This window comes from Drosophila miranda, chromosome XR (assembly GCF_003369915.1).
Source record: "Drosophila miranda strain MSH22 chromosome XR, D.miranda_PacBio2.1, whole genome shotgun sequence".
Classification (NCBI taxonomy): Eukaryota; Metazoa; Arthropoda; class Insecta; order Diptera; family Drosophilidae; genus Drosophila; species Drosophila miranda.
In genome coordinates, this window is record NC_046674.1 from 26,915,103 (window position 1) to 26,927,860 (window position 12,758).

The window sequence follows — 12,758 nt, forward strand, 5'->3', positions numbered from 1 at the left end:
TATCTCTAACGCTCTCAGAAAAACCAGAAAATTAGTTGGCGCTAATGCACATATGTATGTACCTCCAGCATTTAAACCAAATGGGCAGTGTAGTATGGTGTCGGAAGACAGAGCTGGACGTTCACAGCCTAAAGTCGTCGCTCTTCTCCTTGCACCGATCCGCTAAAATGAACGCTAAAATAAAACGTTTTAGACATGCTATGGAGTCGCTCCATGCAGCCCTGATCATTGATCCACGATCACCGATCCCAATCGCCAGAGCCAAATCGGCCTGCATATTGCGTTGAACGCGTGGGAGTCTCAGTTCAGATTGGTTTCGATTCGCCAGCCAGTTCCTATCTACATGAATTTTTTTTGGGTCAGCTTATCTGTGAATATAGCTGGGGGCTCTTATCTTCTATCTGAGCTGTACCACCTCGCACCACGCTCCTTTATCCCTCGCATTTAAGTACTTTAAGTCCTTGGATATGTACACCGCCGCGGATACGTTATATTTGTAAAATGTAATTCCTCCCAACTGCATCCTCGCAGTCTCCCCAGTTAATCAGCGAAACAGCTCCTGCTCTTATCCTGCGCCTATGCACTGCCCTACCCTACCCTACCATCATTGTAGAAACCCCCACTAGTCGTAGTTTACGGTTTAAGCGAATTTTTTTATAGTTTCTAAGTGGAAAATAAAATACAAAATCCACAACAGATTATATCATTCTTTCCTTATTCCGTCACTGCGCGAGACGCCCGCTTAGAGTCCGTGAAGAAGAGATATCAATTGGATTGGATAATATACTAAGTATATCCCTGAGGAATTTTTTTGCATTTAACAAAACGAAATGAAAGAATTGTTTATATCGGACTATCGGTCTATCTATTATAAATAATATCTACTCGTACTCGTATTCAAAGTCAAAATTCTCGTACCATCTGCAGGGGTATAACAAGACAAGAATTCTTCAACCACGAATATGTTCAATTCTCCAGAATTTGCGCGAGTATATGAGTATACCTTTATTTATACAGGTTCAGATATTATTGGAGGGATGGATGGGCGCGATTATTATTTTTCGTACATCCAATACCAGTGACCTGGGACTTCCTTTCTGATGACCTGTGGGGAAATCTCCTGCGCCTGTGCCTGTGACTAGTCCAGGGGATCTCCGAAACCCCTTACAGAAGAGGCTAAAGGAGGAGGGAGAGGCCACACGCACACAAATGTTAATCAGCCAAATCGAATCGAATCGGATCGTGGACAGCTTATAGTTACCTATTTCTTCGGTGGATTGCAGCTCCAGGCCAAGCAATACAACCTCATTGGTCTCTGTACAAATTGCGACTTGTGGTATTGTATTGCTGGTCCCATTTTTCCTCCCAGCTAAGAAGATTCCCGACAGCGATAGCAGGCTCTTTTGGATTGTCCATGGGATGCTTGCGCTTGCGTCCGTTGGGTTGCCCAATGGGTGGCCATGGCTCTGGCAATATCGACCTGCTGAGCTCCTCGTCGATTTTTTCCTTCCTTTCCTCCCACACAAGAAGATCGTGGACAGCCTTTTCGTCAACCAGATTGCACCATGGTCTGGGCTGCCAAGCGCTGGGGGTTAGGCAAGGTGGGGAACTATAGACTTATAACTCTGTGAATGAAATTCGAGACTGCTTTAAGTTTTTCGCTGCAGTGGATAGGATATATACATCATGTGCAGCTTATGCGATAGCCTACCGAGTATTTCTGCAGAAGATGCATCTTCTTACCTTGAAATTTCATCGTTGACGTCATTCTGCGCTTCATCCTCGAATAATGCACTGAAATATAGAATTTTTGCATAGTGTTTTGCATGAAAATGAAATGAAAATGTTTTTTTAAATACCTCATAATTTCTTGCTCCATGATCTTCCTTTTTTGTTGTATACTCGCTCTGTCCTAATTCCCTGGTGTCTGTATTGTTCAGATGGCTCCTTTTAATTGAATCCTTTTTTTAACAATGAAGTGGAGTGGAAATATTGGTTTTTTACTTGTCAAAAAAAATGCAACTCTGGCTTGGACTGAGCACTGGCCCAACACTGCTCAGCGTTAAGCCCAATCAAGTCACGAAACGTCTTTTAACACATATGTATATGTTCCGTGCACCGATGAACTTTTCCTGTACTGTACTGTTTTCTCCACTTTTTTGTTTGTTGCATTATTATGCATACTTTGGCATATATTATGCATATGCATATACAAATATGCGTAATAATATGCAATTCATTCTTCAAAAATATGCATATTTGTATGTAAGAAAGCCAAGCCTCGAAAACCATCGATTACGATTCGCTTTTGACGCATACATTGTACAATGTGCAGTATTAAATAAATAGTTTAAAATGGAAAAAAAGTTATAAAATATTTTATTTTATTGAGATGTAATTGGGATGTAGATAACAGTGGCGCCATTCGGTTTTATTCATTTTCTGACAGTCTGGCAGCGCCTATACACAGCTGCTGAAGCGAAAGCACCGTTATACTGTACAAATGTAGGCAATGTGAAAATAATTAAATAAATCGAAAATCTCTCATTATGAGTTAATTTTCAGTAGCTAATCGACAAATTGAGCTTGTGCTTACCACGCCGAAGCGCAATCACTTGCTTAAGGATGTTCCCCCATCCGCACCAGGTGTCAGATTCTCGGCCGCGGTGCATATGGTACTGTTTTTAAGTCAATTTATCGCGGTATTTTTGACCCAATAAAATGGATATATCTTATTGATCGCCTCTGAACTATGAACAGATTACTCCGCTCGAAGATTATCAAGGGACAGGCTGTCTGTACGCTGCACAATAAGTCGCATTTGCTGAATTTGGATCGCACAAACATTGTGCGTCTCATAATAACAGAGTCCGCTGTTGCCTTTAGTATTATCGTTATGGAGTGTCCGTAGGATACTGGACACGCTAGCGTTGGCGTTCATCCACAGAGTGCTGTATGTGATTCGGTTGGACATTGTGGCTGCTCTGCGCTACTGTGTGCTCAACGTGCTCCGCGTGGACTTCAAGCCTGCCAAAATTTTGGTAACTGCCAGCGCAACTACATCTCCAAGCTGTGCTACATAGGGTCATACATTAAAATTGGCGAGTTTTGAGCCCGCCAGAGCCAGAGCAATGCCAGGGGCACCCTGTCTCTGCAAGCCCTGCGCTCGGATTCACTTTCAGGCGCCTCGGCCACTCCCTGGTTTGGCATGTGTCAAATGCAGTGCAGTCGCTGCAACGACTCCATCACTTACCAAGTGGTCAAGCCCTCTCCGGCGACTACCCCAAGAGAGCACCCCTCGTCGGCTGTAACGTGAATTTGTACGTGAGTGAAAGCAGTTCTCGGGCGGATATATTAGCGTGCCGCAATCTAAATTTCAAAACATCGTGCAGCAGTAGCCGTGAGCTAAAGAGGAAGCACACGCAGAACAGATAAACGCTTTATTTTGATAGTCCGGCGCTATCGGATCTCAACCTAAGCTGCTGGGGGATCGAGCCTAATTTCCACACGAGCCCTATTCTTCTGAGGAATAACCTGGAGCTCATCTTGAGCAGAAGCTCTCCCGCCGGCTTGCTTTTCGGCTTATGTCATGATTAGGTCGTGTTCGTTTGTAATTTGTTTGTATTATTTGCACTGTTTTATAAGCAATTACCATAGCAATCTTTCGATTGATTGATCTTTGATTAAATTTTACATTAGGGGCAAGACAGGTGTGGGTCAATAATTTATATTTTGTAACTTCTTTTTCGTTTAGAAGAAGTGAAGATATTTTGTTAGTTTTCTGCCTAAACAAAATACATAGGGCTCGTCTTCATGAACTCTGGCACTATCAAACGCTTTGCGTACTCCTCCTGGGGAGAACGAAACTTGGTGCAGCTGGAAGAAAAGCAGTCAAGATGACTTATCAGAACGAAAATATGAAACAATAATAATAATAATATCGCACCCAGTAAGGTAGACACGTCCACGTGCCGCAGCCAAATGTGCCAAATATGCCGGAGCCGGATAAGACACTGCGCGGTTGCAACGAGGAAACATGTGACAAAGATTGTATGTCAATTTCTGCAGTACATCAATATCCAAGTTGCCCGTATTCTCGATTACGTTGTAACGCGTCGGCTTGGCCGTCCCCTGAATCGACTGATGGCTGACCATGAAGAACTGCATCTCATTGGGATGGACAATGGTGCGATCGACGACGGTTCCCGGAACAACGTTGTTGAACTTGTTGTATTGCGATGGAACTCCGTTCGGAAAGAAGCGCGTATGATGCCGCTTAACTACAATGACGCAGCAAATCTTGGGCTTAATGTGCAGCTGAAAGGAGGCGAAGGTCGATTAGTGATATACAATTACAATGTTTCTGGATGCAAGAGTTCAACTTACCTTGCTGCAGGCGGCAGAAATTCCCCTCAACTCTTTATTCTTGATGTTGGGAAACTGGCCATCGCTTACGCCATCACGATAATAGATTATGTGCTCGGGGTAGGATTTTTGGAACTTATGATAGACACGCAAGTGCTCAAGGGTTATCGACTCCATGTCCTCGATCTCCTCCAGGGCAGAGCGTTGCAAGCGATATTGCATGTTATATGAAGCCCCGAATGGATCGTGGGAGGCGGCAACACCCACCACACTGGGGATCTCTCGCTGATCGGGCGACGGATGAGTCACATCGGCACCCAAAAACATGGTGTTCTTTAGCAGACAGTGCAGGTAATCCCTTAGCTTGTGATTGGTGCCGTTAAGTTTGGAATTGACCTTAAGTAGAATGCTACCAATAACCTGCGCGTTACATTTGCGCTCGACTGTGATCTGCTTGATGCATTGTGTAAGAATGCCGTGCTGCAGCTCAGCCTTTTGCTTCACGACATCATAAAGGTGCCCGAAATTTGGTATAATAACGAACACCACATCAAATTGATTCTTTTTTAAATAGCGGAAATGAGCATCTAGTTCACGTTCATCCTTGTAGTACAGTTTCTCGGCCTAGGCATCCAGGCACAGATTGACTTTGCGACTCTTCTGAAGAACCTGCCACGAAAATTAGGCAGGATCCTGCAATGCAATGCAAAGAACTTACCATCTTCTGAAGCTCGTCCACTTACAGGTAGTTAATCTTGCCGTAGAGTATGGCCCATTTATGTGACTTTGGCTTGGGTTCAAGGAATTGCATGCCATCCATGCGCCACGAACCGTTCATCACCGAGGCCAAATTGTTTTTGTACTCAATCTGAGGCGCATTGAGCGTGCGTGTATTCACGACGATGAAGTCACTGCCCAGACGTATGCCAAAGTGGCTGATGGTCGGGTCTAAATTGTGCCTGAAATATTCCATCAAGCGGATGATCTTGGCCTTCCTCTCGTTGGTGGAAGTGGCAGCATACTTAATCATGGCCGCCACCTGATTAGCTCCATCCTTGCGCTGCGATACGATGAAAAGAAATCAAATCAGGAAATGATTTGCAGTGAAAGAAACTAGTTGAACTCACATTCAGTGTCTGCTCATCCTCAATGCGACATAATTCGATAGGCAAGTAAATGTGCTTCAACATGCAAGCAGAGAAGGTTCGGAAACTTTAAATTATACTGCCGAGACTTGTAGTACTCTGCAACGGTCATTTCTTTTCCATCCAGCTCAAATGTCTGAGTGCTAGCCGGAACCTTACAAAGCCCGTTGACTCTGAAGACGCGCGGGGCGCTGCCAAGACAGGCAGGCGGCTCGTAAATTATATTTATGCCCGTTAGGAATGATTCAATATCAGAACGCTTCTAGTCAAGATTTGTGCTTTTGTCAATTTTCTGTTATTTTTTGTAAGATTTTGGATGGATGGCGGCCGGGCCTGAAAGAGGTGTAATTTAACAAACAACAAACGATTTGAATTTAAAGAGAACAAAAGAATCGAATTAACATTAAAATTAAAATGAGGCGACCTCTGCCAAGGCAGTGGCTCCAGTGGCTCCAGTGGTTACAGTGGCTCCAGTGACTGCTTTGGCTGAGGCTCAGGCGTGTTTTTGTTGGCGGTTCTGGCTGCTGTTGTTGTGGTTGTGGGCGTGTGATTCCGGTGTGAGGTTTATAGAGTGTTGGCTAAAATTTATCCTGAAATATGAACAGATTGTTGGTCGCGGCCACTGCGATGATATTCTCTTCGGGATGCCAGGCGGTGTGCAGAATTTTCTTGTTAAAGTCGAGACAGTCCACGCTGATCTCGTCTTTCTTCCGTTTGCCACCAGTGCAAACTTTTCGCGGCTTGAGCACCGTCTTCGGCTTGATGATGTCCCTGGAGGCCTCCAGCGTGACATCCTTTTTCGAGTTGCGATCAAAGACACGGAAAAAGTTATTATAGCTGCCAGTCATGATCGAGCTATCCTTGCCGTTCCAACAGCACTCGAATTTGTCGAAAATGCAATCGTTCTCATACAGCGAGCACAGTTTAGCACGCAGGTATTCGTGGACCGGATAGGTCTCAATGGGCTTGGTTTCCATATGCAAGTCCCACACCTTGATGCTCAGATAGTCCCGGGAGATCATATAGCGACCAGAATTGCTCAGCTTCACATCACTGATGGAGCTGATTATCTCGCTGAAGAAGCTGCGATTCGTTGGATTCTCGGGCTCCTCGAACTGTTTGCTGTGCCGGTCGCATAACGCCGCCGAACGCATATCACATAAACGTATTTTGCCCTTGGAGCTCGAATAGACGAACACATTGCACTCGGTCGGATGGAATTCGGCTGCCGTGATCACCTCGGTGAGCTCCTCCATGTTGGTTGGCTTGATGTCGACAATGTTGTAGCTCTGATTGACCACCTCCAGGTTCCAGAGATTGATGCGCAAATCGTCGGCGTACAGGAAAGTCTCTTGATCGGAATTAACGCTAATTGAGTTTATGTGATAGGTATGTGCATTGGCGAAGGTGCGACGCGGCGAGGCCTCCACCATCAGCGGTATCTGCTTCACAGAAGGAACTCGTAAGGCGGTTACATTTTGGGGATCCCTGATCAGACCGTTCTCCTCTTTCGTGTTGTAGCCCTCAAAGGACTTGTCGCGCTCGCTGACCTTCCACAACTTGACCGTCTTGTCGTTGGTGGAGAGCAGAAAGTGCACTGGGTTCTTCTGTTGCAGCCATCGGATTTTGTTGATCTTCTCCTCGATCTCCAGCGACTTGAGGTAATCGAATTCGGGCTCGTGCGATTGGAATGTCGAATAGACATTGTATTCGCCGCGTCGCGGATTGGCGGCTTTCGAGGCAGGATCACGCTGAAAGATGACGACGCGACCGCCCATGTCGCCGGTGGCCAGCAGCTCGCCATCGTGATTGAATTCCACGCAGGATATGATATCCGCATTTGTGACATCATCGTCCAAGGCGCCCTTAATCTGTGAGAAGCACCAGGATGCCTCTCCATTACCGGCCATGCCAGTTGAACAGTTTGAACAGCAACAGTGTTGCTGATACTGCTCTAAATAGTCAATGGCCTTCGGAAAGGACTTGTGCGATATGTCCACATTGACAAACGGGCGATCGCCAAGCACAAATGTTTGATAGAGCCCAACCAGAGCTTCGTAGCCGTCGTTAAGATCAAAGGCACTTCCGGGCTCAGACCCTTTGAATTCACGTTCATCCTTGTAGTACAGTTTCTCGGCCTTGGCATCCAGGCACAGATTGACTTTGCGAATCTTCTGAAGAACCTGCCACGAAAATTAGGCAGGATCCTGCAATGCAATGCAAAGAACTTACCATCTTCTGAAGCTCGTCCACATACAGGTAGTTAATCTTGCCGTAGAGTATGGCCCATTTATGTGACTTTGGCTTGGGTTCAAGGAATTGCATGCCATCCATGCGCCACGAACCGTTCCTCACCGAGGCCAAATTGTTTTTGTACTCAATCTGAGGCGCATTGAGCGTGCGTGTATTCACGACGATGAAGTCACTGCCCAGACGTATGCCAAAGTGGCTGATGGTCGGGTCTAAATTGTGCCTGAAATATTCCATCAAGCGGATGATCTTGGCCTTCCTCTCGTTGGTGGAAGTGGCAGCATACTTAATCATGGCCGCCACCTGATTAGCTCCATCCTTGCGCTGCGATACGATGAAAAGAAATCAAATCAGGAAATGATTTGCAGTGAAAGAAACTAGTTGAACTCACATTCAGTGTCTGCCCATCCTCAATGCGACATAGTTCGATAGGCAAGTAAATGTGCTTCAACGGCGGCCCAACATGCAAGCAGAGAAGGTTCGGAAACTTTAAATTATACTGCCGAGACTTGTAGTACTCTGCAACGGTCATTTCTTTTCCATCCAGCTCAAATGTCTGAGTGCTAGCCGGAACCTTACAAAGCCCGTTGACTCTGAAGACGCGCGGGGCGCTGCCAAGACAGGCAGGCGGCTCGTAAATTATATTCATGCCCGTTAGGAATGATTCAATATCAGAACGCTTGTAGTCAAGATTTGTGCTTTTGTCAATATTCTGTCGCTGATACTGCTCTAAATAGTCAATGATCGTCATGGCCTTCGGAAAGGACTTGTGCGATATGACAAACGGGCGACACATTGACAAACGGGCGATCGCCAAGCACGAATGCTTGATAGAGCCCAACCAGAGCTTCGTAGCAGTCGTTAAGATCAAAGGCACTTCCGGGCTCAGACCTTTTGAAGAAGGAGCGACCGGCGCGTATGGCGGTGCTGTGACAGGGTGCTGCCAACACAACCTCCAGACACTGCAAGGCTCGCATGGGCTTGTCATATATCTTATCCTTCATATAGCTGTAAAAATGGAAAATTGCATTATGCCGATTCTCTGCCGACACATTTCGTTCAGTATAACGGTCCACTCACCTTCTCAGCGGTTTCAGATCGACCTCCAAGTCCTCCGTCTCCTTGAGTTCCAGAGTGTAATTCAGGGTACGGCCGTGGTGATCTGTTACCTGGACGGCAGGAAAGCAAGTTTCACTTCAAGCTCGGCGACAACACAACAACACTTACTTTCACTTCTTGGTCCTGGGAGCTGCATTTTAGCTTCACAACTGAGTAGCACGATGCACGTCCATCAAATGCGGCAATCGCACCGCCCAAGTGTTGAACTCTGTACTGCTCAAAAGCCTGACGATAGAACTTCTTAGGACGCTCTGGCGTGATCTTCACATCGTAGTAATGGGCCACCGCAGGCATTTTGTCCAAGTTAACGTCGAGATAATTGACAGATACTTGACCAGATTTTCCCAAAGTTCCACGCGGCGGAGGCAGACCTCGTCCCTGGGCTCCTGGCCATTGGGGGAGTTCGCCTTGCGGCTGGCGAGAACTATAGAGCTGGGAGCCTCCTTGGCGTTGTTGATTACCGCCCTGTCCTCGCTGTTGTCCTGCGTGCTGTTGTAGGTTCTGTTTTTCCATAGCATCGCTGGGTGGCTGCTGCTGCTTCTCTTCCTCCTTCTGCAAGCCAGAGGCGGCAGGACCTCCATTTGGGGGGTTATTAGCCTGTTCTCCATCCGCAACAGCAGCTAAAGATTCGTGAAGAGAGAAAGAATTGATGGTAAACAATCGATACACGGACCTGCGCTAAAAAGATCTAAAACAAAACAAAATATCCTCCAATATCCAAAATTGACGTGTAGAATTATTTTGTAACTAAATTTCAAACCTTCATTCTTACCCATATGAAATGGGAACAATCAAGTATGCCTTTGAATGAAATGTCAAAATTTCAAAAAAAAAAGAAATTTTTTTTTTTAATTTTTCCAATTTTACTAAATTTGACCGAGTCCTGGATCCTACTATGCGATGGAAACATAACTTATGTAGGGATCTAGGGGGTTTTCGCTGTTGTTGGAACCGCACACGTATCGCATATTTACCGAATTTGTACCAAAAGGTACAACTCCACCTGCCTTTTTGTTGATGTTGTTGCAGGGGCTTCCCGACAACCCGACAACCCGCTTCAGGGTTTTTGGTTTTTAAAAATTCCCACTGCTGCTTTTAATTTTGTATTTCACTTACTATTTTCTTTTTCCATTTTTCTTTTTCTTTTCGATTTTATATCCTTTCCCGACGACTGAACTGTTTCGAATGACTGAAATATTTATTTCCTGTTGGCTAAACTTTTTGCTCTAAATTTGTTTGACGAATAACACTGTGCTGTGTGATCGATTCCAATAATCTTGTAGTCGAGTCTGTTTGTTTATGATTCAGTTTTATCAGGTGTGCAGTTAGTTATCGCTCAATTAAAAACTTCGACTTTCATTTCCTAGTAACGCTCTCAGAAAAACCAGAAAATTAGTTAGCGCTAATGCACATATGTATGTACCTCCAGCATTTAAACCAAATGGGCAGTGTAGTATGGTGTCGGAAGACAGAGCTGGACGTTCACAGCCTAAAGTCGTCGCTCTTCTCCTTGCACCGATCCGCGTAAATGAACGCTAAAATAAAACGTTTTAGACATGCTATGGAGTCGCTCCATGCAGCCCTGATCATTGATCCACGATCACCGATCCCTATCGCCAGAGCCAAATCCGGCTGCATATTGCGTTGAACGCGTGGGAGTCTCAGTTCAGATTGGTTTCGATTCGCCAGCCAGTTCCTTTCTATATGAATTTTTTTTGGGTCAGCTTATCTGTGAATATAGCCTGGGGGCTCTCATCTTCTATCTGAGCTGTACCACCTCGCACCACGCTCCTTTATCCCTCGCATTTAAGTACTTTAAGTCCTTGGATATGTACACCGCCGCGGATACGTTATATTTGTAAAATGTAATTCCTCCCAACTGCATCCTCGCAGTCTCCCCAGTTAATCAGCGAAACAGCTCCTGCGCTTATCCTGTGCCTATGCACTGCCCTACCCTACCCTACCATCATTGTAGAAACCCCCACTAGTCGTAGTTTACGGTTTAAGCGAATTTTTTTATAGTTTCTAAGTGGAAAATAAAATACAAAATCCACAACAGATTATATCATTCTTTCCTTATTCCGTCACTGCGCGAGGGGCCCGCTTAGAGTCCGTGAAGAAGAGATATCAATTGGATTGGATAATATACTAAGTATATCCCTGAGGAATTTTTTTGCATTTAACAAAACGAAATGAAAGAATTGTTTATATCGGACTATCGGTCTATCTATTATAAATAATATCTACTCGTACTCGTATTCAAAGTCAAAATTCTCGTACCATCTGCAGGGGTATAACAAGACAAGAATTCTTCAACCACGAATATGTTCAATTCTCCAGAATTTGCGCGAGTATATGAGTATACCTTTATTTATACAGGTTCAGATATTATTGGAGGGATGGATGGGCGCGATTATTATTTTTCGTACATCCAATACCAGTGACCTGGGACTTCCTTTCTGATGACCTGTGGGGAAATCTCCTGCGCCTGTGCCTGTGACTAGTCCAGGGGATCTCCGAAACCCCTTACAGAAAAGGCTAAAGGAGGAGGGAGAGGCCACACGCACACAAATGTTAGTCAGTCATATCGAATCGAATCGGATCGTGGACAGCTTATAGTTACCTATTTCTTCGGTGGATTGCAGCTCGAGGCCAAGCAATACAACCTCATTGGTCTCTGTACAAATTGCGACTTGTGGTATTGTATTGCTGGTCCCATTTTTCCTCCCAGCTAAGAAGATTCCCGACAGCGATAGCAGGCTCTTTTGGATTGTCCATGGGATGCTTGCGCTTGCGTCCGTTGGGTTGCCCAATGGGTGGCCATGGCTCTGGCAATATCGACCTGCTGAGCTCCTCGTCGATTTTTTCCTTACGCTCCATCACTTGTTTTTTCCATGCTTCCTCCCACACAAGAAGATCGTGGACAGCCTTTTCGTCAACCGGATTGCACCCTGGTCTGGGCTGCCAAGCGCTGGGGGCTAGGCAAGGTGGGGAACTATAGACTTATAACTCTGTGAATGAAACCCGAGTCTGCTTTAAGTTTTTCGCTGCAGTGGATAGGATATATACATCATGTGCAGCTTATGCGATAGCCTACCGAGTATTTCTGCAGAAGATGCATCTTCTTACCTTGAAATTTCATCGTTGACGTCATTCTGCGTTTCATCCTCGAATAATGCACTGAAATATAGAATTTTTGCATAGTGTTTTGCATGAAAATGAAATGAAAATGTTCTTTTAAATACCTCATAATTTCTTGCTCCATGATCTTCCTTTTTTGTTGTATTCTCGCTCTGTCCTAATTCTCTGGTGTTTGTATTGTTCAGATGGCTCCTTTTAATTGAATCCTTTTTTTACCAATGAAGTGGAGTGGAAATATTGGTTTTTTACTTGTCACAAAAAATGCAACTCTGGCTTGGACTGAGCACTGGCCCAACACTGCTCAGCGTTAAGCCCAATCAAGTCACGAAACGTCTTTTAACACATATGTATATGTTCCGTGCACCGATGAACTTTTCCTGTACTGTACTGTTTTCTCCACTTTTTTGTTTGTTGCTGTTTGTTGATTAATTAATAATACAAAGGGGTTGCGTTATGGTTTGATCCATTCTCTATATTTTCCTAATTTTCTCACGCGGACCGCACTGAACCTATCTTATGCACTTTTATGCACTGGATCTGGCTTCGGGACCGTCTCAATTGCAGCAATATATTGCTACTTCACTTCACAGAAGGTCCAAAGGTCCTAGCCTAACGGGAATGAGTTAAAAGTATTATGGCTCTTAACGAATAGCGTGGCATATAAGACGCATTAAATTTAACAGCTAACAATGTAAGGACATCATTTCATGTCGCTTCTTGGTTCATATCCTGTGTGAA

The 12,758-nt window shown here is 44.9% G+C and overlaps 2 protein-coding genes, 1 long non-coding RNA gene and 1 pseudogene across 3 annotated transcripts; all 4 read right to left on the bottom strand.

The window, feature by feature from the left end:
- LOC108157340 overlaps positions 1 to 10,086 on the bottom strand; it is a 29,910-nt pseudogene extending 19,824 nt beyond the window's left edge.
- On the bottom strand, positions 759 to 2,026 carry LOC117186817. Its single transcript, XM_033388106.1, has 4 exons — positions 1,860 to 2,026; positions 1,744 to 1,794; positions 1,262 to 1,585; positions 759 to 1,176 (listed from the first exon to the last, which is right to left on the bottom strand). Exons 1-3 carry the CDS (start codon positions 1,877 to 1,879, stop codon positions 1,306 to 1,308), a joined length of 351 nt encoding a protein of 116 aa, XP_033243997.1. The 5' UTR covers positions 1,880 to 2,026; the 3' UTR covers positions 759 to 1,176; positions 1,262 to 1,305.
- LOC117186819 (protein argonaute-2-like) lies at positions 4,125 to 5,449 on the bottom strand. The gene is made up of 3 exons (XM_033388108.1): positions 5,084 to 5,449; positions 4,418 to 5,034; positions 4,125 to 4,317 (listed from the first exon to the last, which is right to left on the bottom strand). Exons 2-3 carry the CDS (start codon positions 4,690 to 4,692, stop codon positions 4,281 to 4,283), a joined length of 312 nt encoding a protein of 103 aa, XP_033243999.1. The 5' UTR covers positions 4,693 to 5,034; positions 5,084 to 5,449; the 3' UTR covers positions 4,125 to 4,280.
- A 901-nt stretch (positions 10,087 to 10,987) lies between the features above and the next one.
- LOC117186821 lies at positions 10,988 to 12,061 on the bottom strand. Its single transcript, XR_004471706.1, has 3 exons — positions 12,009 to 12,061; positions 11,503 to 11,850; positions 10,988 to 11,417 (listed from the first exon to the last, which is right to left on the bottom strand). It is a non-coding gene; the product is annotated as an uncharacterized LOC117186821 (long non-coding RNA).
- Between the last annotated feature and the right edge of the window lie 697 nt (positions 12,062 to 12,758).